The sequence below is a fragment of the Ananas comosus genome, linkage group 11, assembly GCF_001540865.1.
Source record: "Ananas comosus cultivar F153 linkage group 11, ASM154086v1, whole genome shotgun sequence".
Classification (NCBI taxonomy): domain Eukaryota; kingdom Viridiplantae; phylum Streptophyta; class Magnoliopsida; order Poales; family Bromeliaceae; genus Ananas; species Ananas comosus.
This window is the reverse complement of record NC_033631.1, coordinates 10193085-10210879: the sequence shown is the minus strand read 5'-3', so window position 1 is coordinate 10210879 and position 17795 is coordinate 10193085. Positions and strand designations below refer to the sequence as shown.

Here is a 17795-nt window from a genome sequence, read left to right as displayed (position 1 = left end):
AACTTTTTTCGAATATCTGAAAAAATTTAACTCTTTAAAATCATATCCGTATCCATATCCGATCGAATCCGGATATTTTCTGTCGGGATGCGAATATTATTGAATACAGATACAGATATATCGAATAACCGATCCGTTTTCACTCCTAGTTGGCGACTGCACTTTTGGTGAAATTCTATTTAGGTCACTAAACATAAATTTATTTCAATTAAGTCACTAAATTTTTATTTTTTTTCATATAAGTCAGGTTGGTTAATTTTATAAATTTTTAAACGTCATCTTCTCAAAATGACGCAATTATTATTTTTTTGACTTCGAGATATTTAAGTGCATAGTTATTTATTAAATAAGTTTTTGAAAAAACTTCAAAAAATTCTCCTGTGGTTTCACACTTTTTCATTTTAGTATCTTATAGTTTAAAGTGTTCAAGTTAGTACCATGTGTTTTCGCACTTTCTCACTTTAGTACCATGTAGTTTTATTTTTATATCAAATTTGTACCTTGTGGTTTTATTTTTTTTTTAATGAAATATTAAACCACAGAGTACTAAGGTGAGAAAGTGCGAAACTGCAGGGTATTAAAGTGAGAAAGTGTGAAATCACAGGGTACTAACTTAATACACTTTAAACCACAAGGTACTAAAGTGAGAAAGTGCGAACTACTTAGTACTAACTTATACACTTTAAACCATATGATACTAAAATGAGAAAGAGTGAAAATATAAAGGGGTATTTGAAGTTTTCCTTAAGTTTTTTAAGATGATTTATAATAATTAAACAGTAGTAATTTTGAGATAGTTTAACATTAGGATAATTATTAATCATTGTCACGGCATTTCTTGATATTTGGAATATTAGATGCTTCATCATTACTATATAAGAAAAAATAATAATTGAGGTTTACTGATCCAATTAGAAAAGATATCAAAGTTCAGTAACCCATGGTGTCATTTATACTGAAACATCACTAATTAGTATCTAAACGTTGATCCAATCCTAATAGTCCCCCGTAAAACCCAACTTTTGTTAGGTTAATCTAAACATCAATTAAGATAATTAGCAACTTGGCTGATCCATCAATTGGTTATCTGATCATTTTACTTTAAATTCAACGCACAACTAATCATTTGATTATCTAACATGTCATTATATGAATCAAAATTTAGTTCTGTATTGGAGTATTGCAAAATTATTGTTCGTCTCGTCAATTTATATCTTGCTTATAAAGTGTTTAGATAGTATTTTTCGTAATTAAATTTAGTCAAATTATATTGAATATAATAAAATGTTAATTTTTAGATAAAAATAATTTAAATTAAATAAAAAAAAATCAAAATAAAATTTGTTAAGTTCCCACGCACTTTATCCTCAGAAGAAAAAAAACAAAAAAGAAAAATTGTGGAGATACCTAGTTCAAAATTTACTTTAGTGGCGGGCTCCTTGTACATTTTTCCGCGTCTTAATTGGACCGCTAATGATGGTGGCCCACCTGCCTAGGGTACCAACCGTCCGATACAAATCATAGGGCGTGCATCACACCATCCCGCGGGACCCACCCGTACAAAATCTCGCCTACCATAGCCGACACGAGCCGTTGGCCCGTTTAGCTACAGGACGAGCCTCGCCCCGTCACGCTGCCTAACGGAGCACTAATGCCGTTTACACCACGTTACCTCGGCCGTTACGCTATATAAAATCGGCCCCCCACCCGTTACCTTCTTCCCTCTCCTGGTTCGCTCCGTTCACTCAATTCGAAGAGAGGGGGAGAAAGCGAGTGTTCGAGAGAGAGAGATAGAGAGAGAGAGAGAGAGAGATGGAGTCAACGTGGAGCAGATCCTCCGGCGAGGGTTCCGGCGAGGGTTCCGGTGGGGCGGCGTCGTCGGCGTCGTTGGGGGAGATCATGGAGCGGATCCGATCGGACGACCGGGAGGGGAGGATCGAGGCGGCGAGGGAGATCCGACGGCTCACGAAGACGTCGTCGCGGCACCGGCGGTGGCTCTCCGGCGCCGTGCCGCCGCTCGTGGCGATGCTCCGGTCGGGGAGCGAGGAGAGCGCCGAGGCCGCGATCCTCGCGCTCCTCAATCTCGGCGTCAAGGACGAAAGGTTCGAGCCAAATTGTTCCCATTTGATTCGTATTAATGAGATTTTTGGGACTATTCTTATCATAATTATGGTTATGATGCTGTTTTGTAAATTTCTGGCTGATTTTTTTTTTTTTGTTTTTGTTTATTTGATCCTTTTCTCTCGTTTTATTTTCCTTTCTTATACGTAGCTTCGTTATGGAACAAGTAGTTAAGGAAAAATTTGATGATCGGATTGTGGGAATAAGTCGAGAAATTAATTATAGCTGCCTATCGGTGCGTTGGGATTATATTATCGCCAGTTTAGGAGTAAAAGAGCGAGTTTCTATTGATCGCCGCAATTATTATAGGATCTGGAAGTGTTAATTATTCGTGTTCTATAGGAGTTTTTTAATAACTGTTAATAATTTTAACTTTGTAGAAGCTTAAGCGAGAAGAGAACTGTTTATTTTGGGTTTTTTTTTTTCTTTTTGTAATATTCGTTTATTGTACTCCTCTGTAATCTATTTATTGAACATATTCTATGAGAAGTAGCAATTAAATGCCACATGTTTGACAAATAAAAGACCCAGGGATTTTTACTATAGCAGAGGCCCCAATTCTATGCTTTCCCTTCTGTGGCAATTTGAAGGTATTGGACTTCTTCGAACAACTTTACTCATACCGAATTTTGGCCGGCCAAACAGGCCATTTGTATTCCACATCATCCTTATCCATTTAAAGATGGAGTAGTCATATAAAATCCTTAAGGGGTAGTTCGGTTTATGGTAACACTTTATACAATCTTTTGACATGCGAAACCAGGATATATATTGGATTAATGACATGGGTGGCCTGCTTTTCAAGTCAAATTAACGCCGTGCCACCCAACCAACTTTTTACTCATATTTTATTTGATAAGTGCTTTTTTTCTGTGCCAATTGTTAAACAAGGACTTGATTCGAAGAATTTCGAATGCCTACGGTGCTGTAAAGATAAGGGTGTGCTTTTGCTGCAAAGTAAAAGCTATTCTCTCTTCCCTGGGACAGAGCTATGTATGTGAAACTTGACTGGGGAATAATGATCTTTTGGAAAAGGAGGGTATCTTAGAGAAAGCTTAATTCTTAAGGTTCTTGGGCTGTATCTAGGTGTTGTGTGATAAATAACATGAAATAAATGATAAGCCCAACCTTCAACCAAAAGTATTCTAGCACTATTGGACAGGTTGATTGGGTGGTGACTGGACTGGTAGACAAAGCCTGGACTGAAGAGGTTGAAATGCAATCAACCGGTCGCATCTTTTTAATTTAGTTTTTACCTATATCTCCTTTTTGGAATAAATATCGGGCGTATCCATATTTGTATTCCACGCTCAATTATCTTGATCCTGGTGTTCTATCATCGTAAATTTTGCTAGGAACGCTTGCTAGAAATGAGAACCCACTAATTCCCTTTAATGTCATGCTTTTTAGAAATTAAGTAGATGCAAGTGAGTAATTTAGACTACAGCAGATCGTAAGAAAAACTTATTGTACAGTTATGTTCTCCCCTTGATGGGGAGAGGCATAACCCTGTCCTTAAGCCTCGTCTAGGAGGATATAAAACTTTTGGCTGTTGCTTTTACTCCTTTGGCACCGCTTCATTTTTTTCTCTATTTCTTTTCCATTCTTGGGGACTTGTTTGTGGGGCAGTGACAAACTCTTCTCAATACATGTCTTTCTACAAGCACTAATTTGTATGCTGTTTCTGCTAGAATTTATATTTGTCTTGGTCGATGAAGTTGTCAGTATTCAGAGGAAGAAATGTTCTTTTATCTAGACTTGTACCAAGCGAATATATGTTTGGTAAGGGCGTGCTTATGTGCAATTAAGCATGTTTTACGTGTGATTAGTTTATGGGCAAGTAGGGAGGAACAATACAGCATTCTATGTAAGAGGTCATAAATCAAATTGTTTTCACAAATACGGGCATTATTTTAGACTAAGTAGCTAATCTTTAGCTTGAAAGAAATATTAGACTATTCTGTTTACTTCTGCCATCACTTCAAGCGTCACAAAATATTTGGGGGCGGTTGCAAATTTTCTTTTTTGTTTCTTTTATGGTTGACGTTGAATGAATTTGACTAGTAATATATAGGATCGACTGCTGATTATGGTATGGACTAAAATGTAAAAGAAAAGGCTGCTAATTCCTCCATGATATCTATGTTTCAGGAACAAGATCAACATTGTCGAAGCTGGGGCCCTCGAACCAATAATCCATCTCCTGCAATCTCCAAACCCTGATCTCCAGGAATACGCCACTGCTGCTGTCCTCACCCTCACCGCCTCTTCCGCCAATAAACTGGCCATCACCACAACAGGTGCCATCCCTCTCCTTGTAGAAGTGCTAAAAGAGGGAAATGCTCAAGCCAAGGCTGACGCTGTCACAGCCCTCTACAATCTCTCCACACTCCCAGATAACCTCAAGGCCATTTTATCAGCCAAAGCTATCCCTCCTCTCATTAACTTACTCAGAACAATAAAAAAATCCTCAAAAACTGCCGAAAAATGCAGTGCCCTCATAGAACCACTGCTCAATTTCGAGGAAGGGCGGAATGCTTTGATAAATGAAGAAGGCGGAGTGCTCACAGTAGTCGAATTACTCGAGGAGGGCTCTCTCCAGAGTAAAGAGCACATAGTGGGAGCCCTTCTAACAATGTGCGAAAGCAATCGGAGTAAGTATCGAGAGATTATTCTTAAAGAGGGTGTAATCCCCGGCCTATTAGAGCTAACTGTTAAGGGCACTCCCAACGCGCAATACAAAGCTCGCAAACTATTGCAGCTACTAAGGGATTCGCCGTACCCAAGGTCCGAGTTTCAGGCCGATACTATCGAGAACATTGTGAGCAACATTGTGGCTCATATTGATCGAGACGATCGGGCAGGGAAGGCGAAGAAGATGCTAGCGGAGATGGTGCAGGTTAGCATGGAGCAGAGTTTGAGGCATTTGCAGCAGAGGGCTTTGGTGTGTACACCAAGTGAACCGCCCCTGAGTAAATGCCCCTCTGGGGTTCCATTCAAGTGATTCACTCAAATTACCTGTGGGTGTGAACTGTTTCTTCCTCTTGTTTTTTCTCTTCTTGTTTTATGAGCTATGGAGAAAAATTTTGGATAGATACAATAAAAGTTACAGTGTGCCAGTCCAGGCCATGATGGTACCAGGTGACTGGTTTAATTGTTAATAATCTGTTATTGTACTTGTGTTTATGCATTCTGGATTGGACGGTTCCGTGTATTATATCATAAAACACTACCACTTTGTGCAGTTATTTTATATTAATGTACATTTGGTTATACCTTTCTTTTTACCTTAGTGAAGCATACAAGTCGAATCATGCTTCTTTCTTTCTTCTTTTTTTGTTTTTTGTTTGGATAAAACGACAAGGAAGTTCATTCTTATTGTTTGCACAATTTGGCTATCTGGGTGCGTTCTTTACTTGATTCATACATGTGTTGGCATTTGATAAATGATTAATTAAAGAGAAATGCTTTGGGTTGGCATTCGATAAGTAATTAATTAAAGAGAATGCTTTGGGTTCCACATCACTCGCAAAATTAGCCTACACTTTCCTTTCACTATCATTTTGGCACAATTAGCAGTGAGAGTTTTAATTATTTTTAAAGTATTGATTTGTTCAGAATAAATTAAATATAGCATTTAACATAGAGATTTTTTTTTTTTTTTTTTTTTTACTGGCGAGCCTTGCGAATTGACATACGCAATTTTTCTTTTCATGATTTTCTTTTTTTTTGGAACTAAAAACTTGGAAAATTAGTTTTTCATTTTTAATGTGGAATCAAAACGCCCTCCCAAATTTTACATGAAAGCCACGTGTCACGTCGTAGCAAATAGCTACGACCTGCTCTTGTAGGGAATCACCCACCAAAAAGCGGTTCGTTGCCGCACTCTGAAAACCTGCTGATTTTTTGTACGGCTCGACATTCCCTGTTGTCTTTTCTCTAATAAATCAGGGGTTCCCAACCATGCAATAAAATTATATCTCATCTTTATCTAATATAAGGAATTAATATAAACGGAGCCATTTTAATCAAAGCAGATCCAATTAATTAACCATGAAAAGGATTAATTAACCCTTCATTAATATCGGCATGAGTGTAATTTCGTTTTAATATATTTCATTTCACAATTAAACGATAATATTTGTTTAAAATATCATTCGTGCCGCCACTTACATTGGAACGTGGAATCCCCCCTCACCAAAATAAAAAGTTGGAGTTGTTACTCCTCCGGTAAACTCACCACCTATGCTACCTTTCGATTGATTACTACATTACTCACTATTTGATAAATTAAAATCTAAGAAAAAAAAACTATTATGGGCGAAATTTTTTTTCTTACTTTATTTTACTATAGAATTTAATAGTATTTAGATACAAATTATACTAAAGCTACTTTACTAGATTCTTTTCTATAACGAAAATAGTAATATTAATTTACAGTTAGTATTTATAAACCTAATTTCTCACTTATAATTCCTACTATGACAGAAGCACCAAAATACATTTTTGTCAAATACTCTAATAAAAAGTGTTTGTTGTTAAAAATAAAAAATGATAGACGAAACTAAACAACATTCTAGTTTCCCTAACATAACCTTTGTATAAAAGCTAAATTAAAATAGAACATCTACTTTTCAGATTTAAAGGTTAAATTTATTTTTTTCTAATAGTAAAAGCTCGAATATTATAACAACAATTAAATATAGGATTAGAAATCAATTTAGAATGCAAAGTTAGGCCTTTTTATACTTACCAATCAAACAACAATCACGTTTCTCTAAAATAGTTTTTTTTCAGAGCTAAATTGAAATAAAGCATTTATTTTTTAGGCTCGAAAACTAATTTTATATTTTTATCTAATAATAAAAATTTTTCTACTTAATTTTAAATTGCAGCAGCAGCTGAATACAGAAACAAAAATGGGTAAGAATGCAGGGTTGGGGCTCTTATAATCACTCGTGGTGACGAGAACTCGTTACCACACGAGAGGAGACGCGACACCACCTCGCGAGGGCACGTGTGAGCACATCACAAAACGCCATATCAAAAAAATAAATAAGTAAAATAAAATAAATTAAAAACCACACAAAACCCTCCTCTCCCCTTCTTCCCGAGCTCTCTCTCTATCTCTATCTCTCTCTTTATCCTCCCAAAAACCCTAAAAACGCCATGATATCTCCCCCGATCCGACGATCTCTGTACCCGAATTGCGTATCCCAACGCGAATGCGAGGCCCCACGGAGCACGATCATGGCGGGGTACACTCGCACGAGCGTGGTGAGGAGGTATACGCGTCGGAGGAAGGAGGAGGAGGAGGAGGAGGAGCCCAAGGAAGAGGAGAAAGTGGCGGAGACACGGACGGCTAAGATCGAAGCTTCGAGGGTGTGCGTGGATTGTGGTACGTCGATCACTCCCCTGTGGAGGAGCGGCCCCTGTGGCCCCAAGGTTGTATTACGCACTAATCTCTCACTACATTCCCCTGTTTCGCTTTCTTAAATTTCTATTTAATTTGTTTTGTTGGTGTTTTTGGGATCATAGGTGTTGCTTTAAAATGCTTCGTTTCGATGAATTTAGCTGATTAGTGAAAAATCTACATAGGGGTCGCTTTTTTTTGGGGGGGGGTTTTGAGTTTTTTTTTTTTTTTTTTCCTTAAATTTGGAGATTATGTTATGAATTGGTGATATCCAGATAATTGGGTTTATTTTCTGACATAATCATGGGTTTTTTTTATCATGAATTGCTAAGATTTTGTTTTTATTTTTTTACTAAGTTATTAGTAAATTCCCTTTGTCGGTATATTTTGGATCATGGGTATTGCTTTAAATGCTTATTTTAACCCATTTTTGTTAATTACTAAAAAAAACCCGTATCTCTTTTTCTAAAAATTTCGCAGCAGAGATCCTTTGATCTTGTAATTGGCTTCATGGGTTTCTCCTAATTTTGGAGATTATGTTGTGAGCATCTTTTGAGAAATTTTTTGTTCAATTTTCCAATCAAATCATGAGTGCATTGTGCTGCTGTATAGACAACTCGCACTATTTTTCGTTTTAGAATAATTTGGTTTTTTTTTATTTCCTGTTTTTGCAATCAAAATCACGCCGAATCATTAGTACATTGTGCTTTATTAATTACTATTAACTTATCATTATTATTTTTTAAATTTTCTATTTTCGGCGCTGTGGTAGTCTCTGTGCAACGCATGTGGGATCAGATACAGGAAAAAGAGAAAAGGAGGAGGAGGAGGAGGAGGAGGATCAAAAGGAGATGATAATGGCGACGCAGCAAATCTCTCTCCAACTCCCATTAATTCCCCTGCCACTGCTTCTACTACTAGTACTAGTGCGCACGAAACACGAGAGGCATCGGCGCAGGTGTGGAGAGAGGAGGAGCTGCGGAGGCTGCAAAAGGAGAAGCAGGAGAAAGTGCTTCTGCTTCTGATGCAGCAGCAGCAGCAGCAGCAGAAGCAGAAGCAGAAGCTGATGCTGCGGAGCGCAAACGCAGAAGATCGCGGCCGCGGCGGCGCAGGCGGGGCGAAGGAGGTGGCGGAGGCCGCGCTTCTCCTCATGTCGCTTTCCTCGGGCTTTTTTGTTCCCTCGTAAAAAAAAAACAAAAAACAAAAAACAAAATTAAAGAGAGAGAGAGAGAGGGAGACATTCTCTCTGCAACACTGACCTCCTCTCCACCACGACATTTTGTATTTTGTCCTTTTCTGCATATATATATATATATATATATATATATTTGTTATTTAGTATTGTAATTAGAGGGTTTATCGGATTCGGGTAGGTGCGGGTGGGTCTTAAATTAAAGTGAGGGTTGTGTAGTGCGTTAGTGTGGTCTCTTCTCTTCTCTTATTTTCTACTCTTTTGCGTGCTTTGTGTGCAAAGGAGATTTTGGTGGGGGGAGAGAGTGGTGAGGAATTTTAGGTTAGGCTCTGTAATTTAGTTCTTTGGAAATTATGTGAACTCTCTATACCCCCCCCAAACACAAAAGAAAGGAGAAAGTGATGATTATCGACATGTGTGAAAGCTTACTCATCCGTTTTCACGAACATTTTAGTGAAGAAAAAAAAAAAAAACTTTGTTCCTCAGAGACAGCGAGCAACCGTCCACGATTTTCTTTTCTTTCTAAGCTCGATCTCGCGAGGCCAATCACGCTGCTAATTGGCTTATTTCTTCCTAATTTTGGCTGCTAATTGGCTTATTTCTTCCTAATTTTCGAACCAAATGGAGGCTTAGATCTTAGCTCTATTTTGTTAGCTCGTGTGATGAGATCGGCATCTTTGCTCACTAGACCTTTTGAGCAATAAATTATCTGTTTGGAGTTAAAAAGAAAAAAAAAAATCAATTCATCACTGATTGTTGCAGGCCGTGTAATGTTGGGGCCAAGTTGTTGTTGTTTTTTTTTTTTTTTTTTTTTTTTTTTTTTTTTTTTTTTTTTTGAGAGAGAGAGAGAGAGAGAAAGTTGTCATGCTATCCGTTTCGTTTATTTTATTTAAAAATAAATTTAACTGAAAATGTGAATCAACAAAGATTCGAACTTACCGACCGTCTCTAGTGCAAGTGGCAAATGATTAGGTGGTTGGTCCCCGAGGTTTCAAGTTCGAATCTTAGTTGATTCACTTTTTAGCTAAGTTTATTTCTAAATAAAATAAACGCAAAGGGTAGAATGCTACCAATCTCTCTAAAAAGAAAAAAAAACTAGGATTCGAATTTGGATCTCAGGTATCAACCACCGAGCTCTTTTGCCACTTGCATTATGGATGATCAGTGTTGAGGCCAAGTTGTTGATAACGTACAAGATGTGTCAAATTGCTAATGAAATTTGAAAACCCTGCTCTCCAAAATACCCATGAAAAGAAAACCAAAATTATGGCCTATTTGCATGTAAAAGCTTTTTCATCAGTACAACGTCTCTTCACAAAAATTTTAAAATATTTGATAAAGAATGAGCACTATCAAAAATTAGTTATTATATTTGGATTTTAAGTTGTTTCGACTTGTTCTGTATTAATAAAATATGCTTGTCAAAATGACTTAGAATCAAACTTTTAAATTGTGACTATATATAAAAGAAAATATTTATAGAGTGTACATTATTTTTGAGTAATTTATTTTGACATTGAGATAGGGTTAAACAGTTTTTGAATGGCATTTGAAGTGCGATAAACAGTTATAAACAAACGAGTCCAAATAGTTATGAAATTAACGTTCAAAAAGGAGAACCATTGTTTTTGGATCACAATCATTGTTTTTGTATCACCCGATGCATTGTACTGGTTATGGTACACCAAATTTTCAACGGTTGTGCACTCAATAATAATGTCACTATAATTAGCATGTACTTGCCTCCTTTTTATTGATACCTCCAATCATACTTTAGGCATCAACGCATGTTTGTGTGTTTCATACGATCTCCATAAAAAATAAAAAAAAAATAAAAAAGTAAAAAAAAGTAAAGAAATTAAAAATATATTACTCCGACATCTAAGAGTTGCATGTAAATTTCAAACCCAATTCATCTTGCGTTAAACAAATGGAAGTTTAATTATTCTTCGTCATGTAAAAAGAAAATATGAAAAAATTAAAGTTTGGCTCAACCTATTATTTATTCATCATTTTTAATTATTAAAATTAAAAGAGAAAAAAATAGATTTTTTTCTTTTACTTTTGAAATCTTATAGAATTATATATATGACATCTAGTCAAAATGATTGTGCAATTGATTATTTTAGTTAAGGAGAAGGACGTGTTTAACTATTTGATAAAATTTAAGAAATGTATTTATCAAATTGAAAGTTCGGATGTCTATTTGCAAAAGAGCTAAAGTTCAAAATATCTTTATACATTTTACCCTTTTTTTATTTTACACTAGTTTTATTATTTTTTTTTACTACTAAAAATTCAAAAGAATTGTCTAAACACTTGGATCAATAGGATGCAAGATTTACATCAACTTATGGGTGTACGGATAGCATCGCTCAAAGGGGCCATTTGGTTTAAGATTTGCACTACATATATTACAAATGTTGTAGATTTTATATTTAAAATGACAAATTTGTTACTTGCTTATCAAGCTATTTGAATTGGAAGGTTGTTAGAAATTTATATATTCTTATTAATGGACTATTTATGATTCTCATCTTGTATGAGAATAAGAATACCTCATAATCCATGATGATCCAGTATTATTAATAGTTGGGAATTTATAATGATTCCGCTACTTTACCGACATCTTTCACAATTATCCAACTTAAGTTAAATAATAATAATTTAAATATTGTAATAAAAAATACAGGGAATTACTGGAGTATTATAAATTATGAACCAAACGGACCCAAAATAAAAATTTCTGGCTCAAATCAAGAGTGGCTTGGGCCGAGGCAAGCTTGCGAAGCCGACAACAGGCCCATGGCTAATTAAACACATTTTGGGCTAGGCCACATTAGGTCCAATTTACTAGACTATATGATTATCTGCTAAATAATGTTGCAAAATTGTAAAATTTTGGTTTTCATGAAATTCGAAAAGTCGAGGTCATTTTTAATTATGCCAATCGTTGACTCAGATGTCTCATTGCTGAAGATGATGTGAAAGTAAACATACTCTATTTATTTGTAAAAGCATTCCAACCTTACTCTAATGTAAACTTTATTGATAATACTTATTTTGATTAAAAAAAAATTTCTCAAGAAGACTAATGTTTATTTGGTGATTTCCGATTTTCACCTAAATAAGTTTTGAACATTGTACCTATTTTGTTCAAGAAACGACTTGAATTAATGAAATAAATTGGTTTTACAATCACTTGCATTAGCAAATATAAAAGAGCTAGCAAAGCAATTAAACTCAAAGAAAGCTCCACATAAGTTTCTAAGGCATTCAACAAAACTTACTTTCCTTGGTTTTATTAACTGTTTTTCAAATTCATCAATCTATGTCTAACATTACTTTATGCTGCTTAATCATTCTCAGTTAATTTTTGCACCATGAAACTCTATAATTTGGGCTTAATATATATATATATATATATATTTTGAGAGATAGGTAGCACGTTATCTGTTTCGTTTATTTCATTTAGAAATAAACTTAGCTGGAAATGTAAATCGACTAGGATTCGAATTTGGGAACTCGGATACCGACCACCAAGCCTTTTGCCACTTGCTTTAGGACAGTCGATAATTTGGGCTTAATATTGAACAAAGAACAATGCTTAATTATTATGATTTGTAAACATTGTATTAGTGAGTTCACTGTGATCTATATGTTTTCAATAGAATTCCTCTGGGGTGTGGAATTCCAAGGCCACCTTGGAATTGCATTAGTGTGTGTTTTTGGGTTTTATTTGCAAAATTTAATATTGGCCATGTTTTCCATATTGTCTATGTATAAGAGGTGGTTGTATCCAACATGTTATTCTTTTGTACTGGTATTATAAAAAAATGGTTGGCACCAACTAAAGCTTCGTTCAAAAGCAAATGCATGTTCTTCTCTTTCTAATTATAGTTTAATTAGGCTAAGAGTAATGAAGATATAGTCAACAATCACATGATGTGATATGAATATTTGTTAGCATGATTAAGATAGTTAGAGATCATGTTAGTTATGAAATAATTTAGTAAATACACAAAGTTAATTTTGCTTTATCTGACTCAGTTCCCCTTCTAAAGAAAATAATCATATCAACTAAAAAGCTATTGTCGCCAATGAAATTTAGAAAAGAAATTTAAAATTACTGTTTAGGCTTGAACCGTGCTTTTCGAGTTATATAGTTAAATATTAGATTTCTGAGAGAATTACTTAGAGTAGAAGTTTACGTACAAATTAAAATAAATAAAATGATGGAAAGTGAAAAAGCTATTGCCTTTTGAGAAAATTATTGCCTTTAGACACCTAACAACATCTATAGAAGGCGTTGCATTGGATGGAATCATGGAAATGAGCATCATAAAAAGTTCAAATTAATCATGGCATGCCAAATATGGTTTTTCGCTTTAATTATCTAATCTCCAATAAAAATCTCTTATTTAATTTTCAATATTTTTCGTTTAGAAGTGGGTTAATCTTAATTAGTCCTCTGATCCCTGTAGAATTTTCACTAATAAATTAAACATGCCTCAATCATATCAACATCCTTCAATATATATGTAGCATCTAAAAATTGACACGAATCCAATTCCTTGATTCTTAGATTAATTTGCAATAAACACAAAAGAAAAAACACAATGAAATTGAAACTAACAAGAGAAAATTAATTAAAGCCTATTAAAATCGAAATAGAAGGATAATTACAGCTCTTGATTTACCCTATTGTAGGACTAAGATATTCTTCATGATTAGCCTAACAGTTTGTAGTAGTAATTGAAAAGGAACATTTGGCTTAATTAAGCACAATAATGACTTGTGACTTGTGTTGTAAATTCTCTTTATAAAAAAAATATATACTGAAACCAACCCTTATTAAGGGAGATAAAAATCGAGCCATACATTATTTCATTAAAACTAAGTGCACAATAATTAACAAAAGAGTTGTCAATGTTTATTAATTACCCGATACACTTTAACATGCACCAATGTTAATCACGCACGGAAGAACAACAGTGCTAAGAATCCGAACACCACGAAAACCGGCGGCGGCACGGCGAGTTCGCGGCGAGCATTCGAAGGGTAGAACCCGGGATCCACCGGGTACAAGCTCCCCGGGTTGCCGACTATGTACAGGTACGGCGCGGGGGGCACGGGCGGTGGTGGCGGACAATACGAGCTCGAGGGATTACTCGGAGGCGGCAGCGAGGGCGGCGGAGGGGACGGAGGCGGTGGCGCGCCTACCATACACCCGCACGGATTGCACGTGCACTTGACCTCTGTTCCCGGCACTGCATCGTGCTGCTCCGATGCCGTGCAGGTAATCAGTGACGTCGCTGCCACGATAACTGTAAGCGCTAGTTGGAGCGATAACATGTTTTGGAGACACACAACCTTATTCTCTCTCTCTCTCTCTCTCTATAGATGGTTCTCTAGTGTGGCATTTGGCTTTATTCTTGCTCTTCTCCTTTTTATTCAATGCTTCAATGGATTCAGTAGAGTAGATGGATGAGAGGGAAAGAATATTGGGGAAAGGGTACTAAGTGTGCGTTAGGTTTTGTTTGGTAATTATATTTTTGGTTTTTGGAGGAAATTGTATCTATACTGCCCACACGGCCACACTATCACATATCACGATTTGGACTTCAGTATTTTTCACTTAAATATTTTAATTTTTACACTCTTAAATCTTATATTATATTTTAATTTTTTATTGTTAAAAAATAATTTTATTTTATTAAGTAAACTAACATAAGTGAGATGTTTTGTGGGGAAAAAATCAAAATTTTATAGAAATTGAACCCTTCAATTAAAAGGGAAAAACTAAAGTATTATTTTGGTAAATAATTTGGAAATTGAAAATTTTAAATAAAAATATAAAAAACTAAATCACAATGCAGGGATTATGTAAGGACTATATATCCATACATTTTTAGCTCTCCAGATGAAAATAGTTTTAATGATGTTTTTTTTTTTCGAGGTAAACTTTAATCGAGGCTCACGCGGTCTAGCACGTTTTTATCTTACCATCATGTAGTTTGAAAGTTTTCATTCAGCTACTTTTTATTCTTGTCTCTCTTTTACTGTATAAAACATCAGAGTACGTAGATCTTGTGTGCTATTAAAAGCATGTATGGAGGTCTTCATGTTTCTAAACTGTCTTTGGTCTGGAGTTTCCAAATTGACGATTGGCTCTGTTAGATTTAATCTAACATATTAAAAGTATCAAGAAAATAAATTTTACAGTTTTTCAATATCATTTACCTAGCGATTAAAATGGTCCAAAATCAATGACTAAAAATAGAAATCTTACAAAAAGTGGTGATATAACATTAAAATTTTCAATCAAAGATATTGATCATACTATAAATAGTACAAAAAATTTTCTATCAAAATGTCATCTGATTGAATACTTATATACCGTTAAACTTGCAAATTGCATACATTAGTAATTAAAAATTATTGATTTTTAATTCTTTCGATCGTTAAGTAAATAATATCGAAAAATTGCAAAATTTATTTTCTCGATATTTCAAATACGCTAGATCAAGTCTAATGAAATCGATTGTCGATTCGAAAGCTCTATTATCGAAAACGAGTTAGAAGCACGGAGACTTCCATACTCTTAATAACACACAAGACTTACTCTAAAGATCAGTCATTTAATAAAATAAAAAATAACTATCGTGCCGCTAAGTGTAGATTCTTGACTAGTAGTCATCCTCTTATTTATAAAATTACCAATGCCATACCCCACTCAACAAAAAATTTTCATAGCATTACCAAAAAAAAAAAAAAATTATAGATTAATAAAGTAAATTTCTTTAAGTATACAGGAGTTAACGTGAGATGTGTTAATTAATCCAAAGGGCAAAGTGAAGTATGTCCTATTTTTTTAAATTTTTTTGCATGTAAAGTAGGGGAATAAAAATGGTATGCGTGGTTGGAAGGTTCCTTGATTAATAAGATAATGTGCGATGGTGGCGTGTTACATTGGCCCACAATCTCCTAGTTGGCCATGAAAGTGATGAGCACGTGGTTGCCCTAACTGTGTAGGGCCCATCACCAACCGTCGACGCATCATCAAGCGATGGGTTAGGTTGGCAACGGGAATTATGCTGTGGAGTTCATATCTAGCTAGATGCGCAACATGTGCTACGATCCGGTTCATCTGAAGAGCGCACTAATAAATTAAAAAATCAAAATTTAATCATCGACCATTTAACTTGATTTGAAATCTCTATAGTTATTTATGCCACTTTTCGCTAGAAGAAATAATGACCAACTGAAAGTGCGAGAAAATTAACGACGAGCTGCCGTATTTGTAAGTTACGCGAATTTGACTTTAAGGGGCCCTTCATGAAGTCGTCAATTTGTGGTGCATGTGAATTGATCAACCTTGTGATAACTCTCTTGTCACTGAGAGTAGAAGAGGAATGAAGCGGTTTTCAATTGTAGATATTTCATTTCGTTATTAGTTTATCTTAACTTTGACTTTGATGGAGACTCAAACTTTTTAAAATGTCGCGCCTGATTGACTTCGACCTATTACATAATGAAGTGAATTATAGAAAGAAAAACAAGAACTTGAATTCTAATTTATCTGAAATTCTACTACAACTTAAACTTCTTATTAGGTGCTCCGTTGTGTGGATACATTAAATTAGGGCCTACCGCTTTGACGTTGGAGTTTGGTGTGCTCGTCACTTTAGCGGAGGACTCAATCTTTACCAAATTCTTTGTAAATCAAGTTAAATCTTCAAAATAATAATAATAATAATAAAAAATGCATCATTGTACTAGGCATACGTCTCGAGCAAGATTTTTTTCGGATTCATTCATGCAAGATTAATATATTCTCCTTTTGATTCTTGCCATAATCAACCCATGATTATGATCTAATCCCAGAAACAAAAGAAAAAAAGAGCATATAATTAAGATGGTGTTGTTACATATGTATCTTGCAATATTAAAACCTGCACATATTGAAAGATTATAAAACAAATAATGCCCTTAATTTATGGGTATATGTTGTCTTTTAATTAAACAGGATGTTCTGTAATTTATAGACCCCGAAATTCTTATTTTAAAAAAATTGCCTTAATTAACATATCACTCAATTAAGGCGAGACAAAAGAGCAACCCCCATGATGTGATGATCATAATTAAGAATCACACAAAAGATGTTTAAGGTGGAATCCACTGTGTCATGAAAGGTAGCAGGTTCGATTCCGCTTGCGTGCAAGTGTAAATAGATGTACGTTAATTAGCTCTAATGTAGTTATCATCATATTAAAAAGTTGCACCTTTTTATATATGCACCAATTATGAAATTTTTACACTTCGAGTACCCTTGAAAAAGAGATCTCAAAATGAGTACTCTCCTTATCATGGCATTGCTTTTTTTAACTTTCCTTCCACACTGTGTTTGGTGCCAAATTTATGAGAAAAAAAAACCAGTTTAGAAATAAAATATTTTATTTGGATTAAATAGGAGTTAAACTGAATTCTATATATTCTACTTCATTAATTATTTGGTGAAAGATGAGAATTTAGTTCAATAACATTTTTTTTTTCCATTCTATCCTCGGCTATATAATAAGAAAGATATTATAAAAATTTTACCAAATGATATTCTAGAGTTATTGAGAAATTATATAATTAATAACAAATGAATTCTCACCAAATCCTGTCTCAAATCATAGGAAATGGGTAAGAGTCACCTATACAATGAGAAATTCCACCATATTCTTCTGAAGTGCTTAAATTTCTATCAATTTATTTTACTAAATAATGGATTTTAAAACTTAAAATCTCATTTCTTAGAATACTAGGATTTGACATCCAAACATGGTGCTAACTAATAAATTGAGGAATATGGGAAAGCTACTCCAAGAAGCAAAAGAGAATAAGATCACCTTGTTATCAGATCGGACCAACCACTTTAGCAAGACACCAAATGTCAACAAATTTGACTACCAATTTAAATATAAAACAAACTGATTTTAAAAGCAATGATTTGGTTTTTGTCTCAAATGATTTGAATAAAAAATTTGAATTCAAGGACACCGAAGAAGAGATTTTTTTTTT

General features: G+C 34.8%; 3 protein-coding genes across 3 annotated transcripts; 2 read left to right on the top strand and 1 right to left on the bottom strand.

The window, feature by feature from the left end:
* Positions 1716-5408, top strand: LOC109717666 (U-box domain-containing protein 4-like). The gene is made up of 2 exons (XM_020243536.1): positions 1716-2102; positions 4273-5408. The coding sequence occupies exons 1-2, from the start codon at positions 1813-1815 to the stop codon at positions 5123-5125; spliced, it is 1143 nt and encodes a 380-aa protein (XP_020099125.1). The 5' UTR covers positions 1716-1812; the 3' UTR covers positions 5126-5408.
* On the top strand, positions 7201-9140 carry LOC109717030 (erythroid transcription factor-like). The gene is made up of 2 exons (XM_020242675.1): positions 7201-7566; positions 8307-9140. The coding sequence occupies exons 1-2, from the start codon at positions 7291-7293 to the stop codon at positions 8718-8720; spliced, it is 690 nt and encodes a 229-aa protein (XP_020098264.1). The 5' UTR covers positions 7201-7290; the 3' UTR covers positions 8721-9140.
* On the bottom strand, positions 13701-14081 carry LOC109717155 (leucine-rich repeat extensin-like protein 6). Its single transcript, XM_020242827.1, has one exon. The coding sequence runs from the start codon at positions 14079-14081 to the stop codon at positions 13701-13703; it is 381 nt and encodes a 126-aa protein (XP_020098416.1).

Excerpts from the sequence above, each read along its gene's own strand:
- LOC109717666 (XM_020243536.1), top strand. The coding sequence starts at position 1,813 with ATGGAGTCAACGTGGAGCAGATCCTCCGGCGAGGGTTCCGGCGAGGGT. Across the intron at positions 2,103-4,272 it reads CTCGGCGTCAAGGACGAAAG|GAACAAGATCAACATTGTCG; the intron begins GTTCGAGCCAAA and ends TCTATGTTTCAG.
- LOC109717030 (XM_020242675.1), top strand. The coding sequence starts at position 7,291 with ATGATATCTCCCCCGATCCGACGATCTCTGTACCCGAATTGCGTATCC. Across the intron at positions 7,567-8,306 it reads GCGGCCCCTGTGGCCCCAAG|TCTCTGTGCAACGCATGTGG; the intron begins GTTGTATTACGC and ends GCGCTGTGGTAG.
- LOC109717155 (XM_020242827.1), bottom strand. The coding sequence starts at position 14,081 with ATGTTATCGCTCCAACTAGCGCTTACAGTTATCGTGGCAGCGACGTCA.